This window comes from Fusarium subglutinans (genome assembly GCF_013396075.1).
Source record: "Fusarium subglutinans strain NRRL 66333 chromosome Unknown NRRL66333_c0000470, whole genome shotgun sequence".
NCBI classification, from domain to species: domain Eukaryota; kingdom Fungi; phylum Ascomycota; class Sordariomycetes; order Hypocreales; family Nectriaceae; genus Fusarium; species Fusarium subglutinans.
The window spans coordinates 1,114-10,211 of NW_023502533.1; the positions used below are offsets into that span (position 1 = coordinate 1,114).

The 9,098-nt window shown below is 42.5% G+C and overlaps 2 protein-coding genes across 2 annotated transcripts; one reads left to right on the forward strand and one right to left on the reverse strand.

The window, feature by feature from the left end:
* Positions 1-2,403: 2,403 nt before the first annotated feature.
* On the forward strand, positions 2,404-4,773 carry FSUBG_14017 (DNA excision repair ERCC-3; the record flags this gene model as incomplete). Its single annotated transcript, XM_036678968.1, has 1 exon — positions 2,404-4,773. One exon carries the CDS (start codon positions 2,404-2,406, stop codon positions 4,771-4,773), a length of 2,370 nt encoding a protein of 789 aa, XP_036530521.1.
* Positions 4,774-5,928: 1,155 nt separating this feature from the next.
* FSUBG_14018 (ankyrin) lies at positions 5,929-8,230 on the reverse strand (the record flags this gene model as incomplete). The annotated part of the gene is made up of 5 exons (XM_036678969.1): positions 5,929-6,734; positions 7,284-7,350; positions 7,403-7,424; positions 7,471-7,500; positions 7,545-8,230. 5 exons carry the CDS (start codon positions 8,228-8,230, stop codon positions 5,929-5,931), a joined length of 1,611 nt encoding a protein of 536 aa, XP_036530522.1.
* Between the last annotated feature and the right edge of the window lie 868 nt (positions 8,231-9,098).

Below are 9,098 nucleotides of genomic sequence, written 5' to 3' on the forward strand. Positions count from 1 at the left end.
TAGTAAGTAAGTACTTTTAGAATAGTATAGCTATTTAGGAAGGTCTATAGATTAAAAGATAAGCTAATTAGGGAAAAGGCTATAAGTAGCTTTTTAGTAATAATACCCTTCTTTTTAGTATAGCTTTTAAGTAGCTAATTTTTAACTATATTAAGGGCTTTTAGAAAAGCTGCTTTAATAATCTTAGGTAATATCTATAAAAGGCTATAAAAATGGCTATATATAATAACATTAAGGGGAATAGCTATAGTAATGTGACGGTTGTGGCAAGCAGTCTAGGGTAAGAGGTCTAGCCTATGTAGGTGGGGTCAGAAGGATGTCTGTGTTGACAGATATAAAGGGACAGGATTCCCTCAGGACCTTAGCTTCTTCATGCTTTTTCAGACTGAATTTTACACATTTTGTCCTCGTATTTAATACCATTGAACTGATCACTTGATTTCCTATCTAATGACGAAGACCTTGTCTCAATTGAACCTCTGTGGCAGTTTGCACATAGTTTGCAATTGAGACTGTTGGAAATTATCGTCTTTTGCAGTCTTTCCTTTATTGTTGCTCTTTACCTTTAAAGTAATAATCTAGCTAAGAAGGTAGTTATAAAAGCTCTTAACTAAAGAGGTAACTATAAGTATAGAGAAGGTATTTTAAAAGGCTATCTTAATAGATAGCTATAAGGAAGGCTATAATAGTAATATTAGCTCTTTAAAACTATATCTAGCTTAGATAATCCTATAGGCTAGTCTTAGGTACTTAGTATATAATAAAAATACCTAGAAAAAGTTATATAATCTATCTTTAAAGTTACTTTTTATATTATATATTTTATAGAGCTAAAAGGCTATACTAATAGGGTAGTATTAATAGGTAGTAGTTAATATAAGGGCATAATTATAATTAAGAACCTAGCTATAGTAAGGTATATATTTATATACCTATTTCTTTAGTATAAATAGGTACTTTTTATAGTAAAGTACTAGAAAGTCTAATAGCTAAAGGTAATGCCTTTTCTTTAGTAGGGAAATTTAGCCTAGCTACTAGGTAATTAAGGGGGGCTTTAAACTAAGAGAAAATACAGTTACTAATATTTTTAATAATACTAGAAAAGATACTAATAATAGTAATATTAATATTACTATAGTATTATAGGAAAAATGTAGTTTAAAATAAGGTTAAAAAGGCAATTTAGTAATAATTAAAGAAAGCTAGCCTTTTAGGCATACCTAGTATACTATGGGAAATTAAGGTAAGGAAGTAAGGGATTTTACTAAGGTTTTACTAACCGAGATTTTTAATACTAAAAATCTTACTTTAAATATACTATTTTTATTATAAAAAGAGCCTAAAAATAGAAAAAAATAAAAGGTACTTATATATTACTAATATTACTATATAGACTTATAGACTTATAAGTTAGGACCTTTATAGCCTTAAGTTATAGCGATTTTTCCTGACTTGTAAGTTAGGAGGTCAGGCTTAAATTAAACAAGCTGACTTGAGTTGTTGCGACCGTTGCTGTCAGGCAGGCTCGCGTATCCCTGCGATGCACTTCGCCAAATAATGTCGTTTTAGTTGCCAGCGAAGGATCCACGTCACCAGCCAGCGCTTTTCTAGGTGGTGAATTCAGCTATTAAAAGATTACCAAGCTTCTGGCCTTTTGTCAGTCTTTCTATGACTTGGTTATACCGCATAATTCACTGTGTATTAGATGTCAATAGTCGGAAACTCTTTATAAAGCAAATTAAGATGTTTTTCACTGACAGATTAGTTATCCACATTCTGTGCACTGTTATAGCCATGGAGCTTCGTGGCATTGATTGTAAATGCTGGGGGAATTGGCTTAGTGCCGGGTAAGCTCCTTGCCTGCCATGACACTAGATGTAATAACCGGCCTCGAAATACAGATACTTTACTATTGAAGATGCTGACCATTGGCGTTCCTGTCTTATCTATATTTATTATGATATTTTATTAGGGATTTTAACTTTTCGTTAATCTTGGTAAGCTAGAAGACATGTAGCCAAAGTACGTAGCTGGCGTAAACTCTTCAAGCGCTTTGGCCAGTGTCTCTTACCATTAACACGGAACTTTGGCTCAGAAAATGAAACAACACCTAGTCTTTGGATTCCAAGTAGTAAAGGGGCTCAGATAAAGTTAACTCAAGCTTAGAAGGGCGTTTAATGAGTTCATGCTGAACTTCTATTTCCTGGTCTCAAGGTTACACGCCCTCTTTGCTTTGCACGAGCTTTTCAATCTCATCGACTGGACCGCGAGAAAACAAGGTAGAAAACAACGGCCCGTCAGAATACAGAACGGTCATGTCTTGTTTTGTTGATATCCTGTCACTGTTAAATTGATCTACCACTTCACGTGACGATCATCATTAGTCATCCGTGTTCACCCGCCATGTTCTTTGTTCTCTGCCTCAGCTGCCTAAAGTTCAATCCCACCTCTTTCAATCCACCCATAGCCTTTCTCTTCTTCTGCAACATCATAATGTCGCTCAAGCTGAAAGGGAAGAAATCTACTATTGACCTCAGAAACATCGTTCAACGCGATTTCTCGTATCTTGCGCCTAATCCCGATGGCGCCAACCGCCCATTATGGATTGATCCCGAGAAAGGATACATCATTCTTGAACGCTTTCACCCTCTGGCAGACTTAGCAACTGACTTTCTTGTGACGATTGCGGAACCTCAATCCAGACCTGCTTTTCTCCATGAGTATAAGATCACGCCGCATAGTCTCTATGCTGCTGTTTCTGTTGGTTTGAACGGTGAAGACATCATCAGCACTCTTGACAAGTTTCTTAAAACAGAGCTTCCGCAGAGCATCAAAGAGTTTATCAGATCATGCACCAAGAGCTATGGAAAAGTGAAGCTGGTTTTGAAGAGCAACAAATATTTTGTCGAAAGCAGCGACGCAGATGTCCTTCAGACTTTGCTCAAAGACAGCATCATCGGGCCCCTTCGATTTAATGGCTCTGATGAGATTACTACGACACGTGCTCCGGCGCTGGGTAGCTTGGTCATCCCAGGAACAAAGAACGCCGCGGGCGCTCAGCAAGCCGACGTCCCGCAAACCACGAACAAAGACACTTCAGAATCGGATCATATTGACGCCGTTCTGGATGATGAGGACAACGATGACGAGAAAGAAGTATTGCATGCCTTTGAGATCCCCGACAGCGCCGTTGAAAGCGTCCAAAAGCGCTGCTTGGACCTGTCCTACCCCATCCTTGAAGAGTACGACTTTCGCTGTGACAGCATCAATCCCGACTTGGACATCGATCTGCGCCCAAACACCCAGATTCGACCGTACCAAGAAAAGAGTCTAAGTAAAATGTTCGGGAACGGTCGCGCCAAGAGCGGCATCATCGTTCTCCCGTGCGGCGCAGGCAAAACCCTCGTCGGCATCACAGCAGCTTGCACCATCAGAAAAGGCGTCATCGTTCTCTGTACAAGCTCAGTCTCCGCTGTTCAATGGCGCAACGAGTTTCTGAAATGGTCAAATATTAACCCTGAGGACATCACTACTTTTACATCAGACAGCAAGGAGAAGTTCTCTGGTAGTACTGGTGTTATTGTCACGACGTATTCGATGGTTACGAATAGTCGCGAGCGTGCGCATGACTCAAAAAAGATGATGGATTTCTTGGCGGGACGGGAATGGGGATTGATGCTTCTTGATGAGGTACATGTCGTTCCGGCCAATATGTTTCGACGTGTTATCTCCTCAATTAAAACGCACTCTAAGCTTGGGCTTACAGCTACATTGCTTCGTGAAGATGACAAGATCGACCATCTCAACTTTCTCATCGGGCCCAAATTATACGAGGCGAACTGGATGGAACTGTCGCAGCAGGGGCACATCGCCAAGGTGCAATGCGCTGAGGTCTGGTGTTCTATGCCGACTGTCTTTTACGATCAATACCTCCAGGTCTCGTCTCGCATGAAGCGGACACTGGCCGCTATCAATCCCTCAAAATTCCAAGCTTGCCAATATCTTATCAACTATCATGAAGCGCGCGGGGACAAGATCATCGTCTTCTCAGACGAGCTCTACTCCTTGAAGATGTACGCATACAAGTTGAAGAGGTACCTCATTTACGGGGAAACAAGTCAAGAGGAGCGACTCAGGGTTCTTGATCATTTCCGTCACAATCCTGAAGTGAATACGCTATTCCTCTCCAAGATCGGCGATACGTCACTTGATCTCCCCGAAGCAACGTGCCTCATCCAGATATCCTCGCAGTTCGGGTCACGCCGTCAAGAAGCACAGCGCCTAGGTCGCATCTTGCGAGCAAAACGGCGAAACGACGAGGGCTTCAATGCTTTCTTTTACTCCCTCGTCTCCAAGGACACGTCCGAAATGCACTTTGCCTCAAAACGACAGGCATTCCTCATTGATCAAGGCTACGCATTCAAGGTCATCACCAAGCTAGACGGGATCGAAAGAACACCTGATCTCGCATTTTCCACTCCGGCTGAACAACGTGAGTTGTTGCAGGGCACGCTGGTAGATAACGAAACGGCGGTTGATGATGACTTTGCTGCGGATGATCTCTGGGGTGGGGAGAAGAGCCGTGCAAAAGGCAAGGGAAAGAAAACGGTGAGGCGCGTCGCGGGCTATCTTGATCAGCTCAGTGGTGTGCAGGATATGGCGTACATTGAAAGGAATGCTTCTGCCAACAAGGGGCTGAAGAGAACAAGGGGCGAAAAGAGCGAGTTCTTCAAGAAGATTGATAGAGAGAATAAGCGACGTCAGAACAAGTGATGTCCCTCTTGTCTTGGACCGAGGGCTGAAAGACAAAGGACTTTAGGTGTTGCCATACAAATTTAGACTGAAGCTATGATACCATAATTAAACTCATCAAAGGACAATATTTATGCCATTCAGGGTCTACAGCTGAACACCTCTCTATTTTTCTAAAGACCTGCGGGCAACTATTATTCGGAAGTCCGTGGACTGAATACGTAGTTACAGGGTATTAACAAGACAGCCAGCTCATTGTTGATATTTTCGTAGAGGGTTGAAATCATCGTTCTTTGTAATGCTGTTCTATTCTTAATTTATCTCCATGTACAAGCCATGGCTTTGTTAGCGGCGTCTTTGAGTGATGAGGTTGGACAAAGGAATGGCATTTTACAGGAAATTTACCGATGATGTATATATAAATCACAGCATAGCGCAATCGTTTACGTCTCCATCGTTCCTACTTGCTTCAATCATTTTCGCCAATTGTTTTCTACATACTATCATCACATCAGTTACCTCCAACAGCTACAAAGGTATGACGAAGCCGCCTTTAGACCTTCCCAACAAAGTCTTGTGAGCTAACCATTTTGGTCTAGATGGCTACCGTTTTTGATCTCAGGCAAATATGTGCCAGCCTCGAGGCTCTTGGATGCCCTCAACGTAAGTGAAGATCCCCTGTCATTCTGGATCTATGGCTTATTAACCATTTACTAGACAACCAGAATATCATCCTTCAGACTAAGTCCTACAGTGATCCTAACAAGGTGCTCACCGGGCATGATCTCTCTGTGTACATGGAGAAGAGAACCCTGTTAACTTTGATCAAGAACTACTAACGCAGGTTTCATTTTATCGTAAGCTGTTTGTGAAATACCTGCTATTTGCTGGAGTCATGGTTCAGAGGACTATTCCGTTGATTGGTTGTTTTACAGGTTAGACTAGAGAATGCATAAGAGTGTTAGCATACCAGAACGTCGCCGGCGATGGAATAAAGAATACGCTAATTACCTTACTCGTAGCAATGAATCATCACAGAAATTGGACTAGGAACTCGATTCCTTGATATGTTATCTCCATATATAACAGGTCTATCAAAGGCTTGGTACATATGAGTTACTCGACAGACCGCTAAGCCCGTTGATGACCCGCACGGGTTTTAATTCCTCATGTATTCTAAGCCTTTGTGTGGAATGCAACGGCTATCGGGATCTCAAGCCACTTGACCATAGCCGCCGCATTCTTGTCGTCTTGGTTCTTCAGCAACTCCTCCTTTGCCAGCTTCAACGGCGACATTCTTGTATTATTCTGCTTCCTCAAGTCCGCACCATGTTTCACCAGCCACTCTACCGCGCCAACTCTCTTCTTAGCCACCGCATGAAGCAACGCCGTGCTTCCATCATTGTCACCCGCGTCTATGGGCGCCCCGTGATTGACCAAGTACTTCATGACAACGGTCTGCTGACTCTGAGCTGCAGTAATCAGAGGCGTGACGCCATTGCTGCCATTTCTTTCAACACTGATGTCCCTTTCCTCGACAAAGTATTTGACGATGCTGAGTCTTCCTTTTTCGCATGCAATGATGAAGGCATCCCAACCCGGAATACCATTTGTGGAATCGTCATCACAGCCATTCTCAAGGAGATACCGAACGACATCAAGGTGGCCATTCCCTGTCGCCATAGTAGCAGGCATTCCACCAGTGCCAAGGAACACTGGTCTCTTCGCGCAGATATTCGACTTGGCTCCTTTGTCCAAAAGTATCTTGACGACGTCGAGGTAGCCGCCACATACTGCCCAGTTAATAGCACTGCAATCACCGGGAAGAACGCCGAATCCAACATCCATTCGAATATCCATATCAGCGCCGCGAAGGAGAAGGACGCGGACGGTGTCCAAATGCCCGTAGTAGGCCGTGTAACCAGGGGCAGTCCAGCCACCGTGTTTCCCATCAATGTCGAGGTTTTCATCAAGTAGCTCAACTGCTTTGACAGCGTTGTTCGTTTATGCAGCTGCGACTAGGCCCTCCACGGTGTTGGGAGTCGTCTTCGCTTCTATTTCTTTGTGGGTCGGGTTGCGCGGGAGGTGTATTACGAAAGCAGTATTGACAAAATCGTTCACCACAGGAACAGCGGACATTGCCGGGCTTCTCCTCACACTTAGCGCATGAGTCGTCGTCCATTGTTTATATCCAAGATAATATCACCAGTTAGTTTTGTGATGCCAAGTTCATTGTTGGGCTGAAAACACCATTGTGATGTTCTCGGCCTTTGGATGCTCTTATAGCAAGTCCCACAGAGATATTAATATCAGAACTCGCATATTCAACGGTATAAAGCTTTCAATTTATAATGTTATTATCCACGTTCTTCTCCGTCTACTAACATTTATCTAAATCCTTTGGTTCTTAATGTCCTGATGTCTGTAGAACAAATTTCCTCTATGAGAACAGCCCAAGGCCAACCGCGGCATTTCGGGCCAGAAGGTATGTGAGACAGCCTGAGAAAAGTTTTATATAGGAGTCTTGGTACTTTTGAACTGTAGAATTGCCATTTTGGCTGCTACGTCTCGCTTTCTTCCTCGACTTGTAGTTTGAAGCTGAATCGATCAGGTCATGTTATTAACAGAAATATTCTATCCTATTCCTTACACCCGACTCGTGTGCTCTATCCCTGTTCATGAACAAGATGATCGACCGTGTCATAACCTGTCTCTTACTGCTTTATGCCACCATGGTCCTTGAACCTACTATAGGTGGCAGTAGCAGGCCATTTTTCAGTCTCAACTATTACCACGTAACAGTTATAGTCCCCTGCTTCGTAATGTCTCCGCTAATCTTGGCCTTGTAAGCGACATGAGAGGATGAGGTAAGATGTATGTTCCCCTCGATCTTCGTTCCCTTCCAAGTAAGAAGTATTTCTCCACCAGTAGGTTCATACACCGCATCATGTGTTGTATTGATGCGAAAAGTCGAAAGCTTATTGGCTGCAGCATAGTGCGGATCTGGCTTGATTTCTATTCCTTTTCCCTCTCCACTGGTAACAAATGCGTAGTCCTTTAGCACCGGATTTCTGTCGTGACGATTGAGGAGGTATGGATTAAGCCAACCGTTGGAGACGTAATCGAACATCCCAGGGATCGCCCAGGTCCTTGCATCACCAACTGCGATGGCAATGTCCCAGCCGTTGCGGCCGTTGGTTGTAACGGGTGTTGGAAGATTTTGACATACATATAACTCGCCAGGGAATTCGAAATTGTGCTGGTTTCCTAGATGGCGTCCATCCACAACTATTTTGGCCTCGAAGCATCGTACTTTCTCCTCCTTGCTACGCTTTGCTTGGCGATGGTTACCAAGTTTGAATCTCGAGAATTCCACAATCGGGATCGAGTTATCTTCAAAGACAGATGATAGGTCGAGTGGAGCGGGTGTAGCATAAGCAAAGCTCAGATACAACAAGAAACATTGAAACAGATGCATGTTTGACTGTCTGTTCTGCAGCGGGAATGATATTGATGGTGATCTCAGGCGGAGGCGTAATTGAGAAAGTGAAAGAATGTAGTTTAGGTAATTTATGCTTTCTCTGTAAAGGTTTATTACTTTGGCAGATAACGGGGGTTATGGTATAATATATATGGATCTTCAATACAAGGTTAGAGGAGGGCGAAAGTGGCCTGATGTAGGATTTTTCATACAGGTAGTGCATACTCAAGAATGCGGCTTGGATAGTGTAGAGTTGTTTATTGGATGCACTGATTATCACTACTGAATGCTGCATACCTGAGTGTCCGGAAACAGATTAACACAAAAAGTATATTCTATTGGAGGCCAGAATAAGTGTAAATAGTGGACCGGTATCAACGATAAATTGAATGTGTACTGTTCCTAGTGGCTGAACCTGAGGGTAACTTGGAAAGCCTCCTTCTTGCTCGGTGGCAGAGAATAAATCAACTTCTGTGATGAAGGCGCAGTTCGTCTCCATCTAGCTTGAGGCGTCGGGGCGTCTACTTCCGATCTAGTTGATTCTTTATTTTAGCCATTATGTTCTACAGCCGACACTCAAACCGTCCGCAAGCGGTTCACATCATCGGCGCTAGACATTCCTTTCGTTTAGCTAATACAGAGACTCAAGAGGCCCTAAATATTTATCTGTAGTGCCTATTAAATAATTAAGTCCTGTTAAGTTATTATCTATTATTTATATCTAGGATAATACTATTAGTTAGTCTTGTAATTTAAAGTTTAGGTAGTTTTTATATTTTTTATATACTTTTTTATTATTTTAATTTATAAAGAGTAAAAGATTTTAAACTTTAACTATATTTAAAAGATAATAAAATACCTAAAT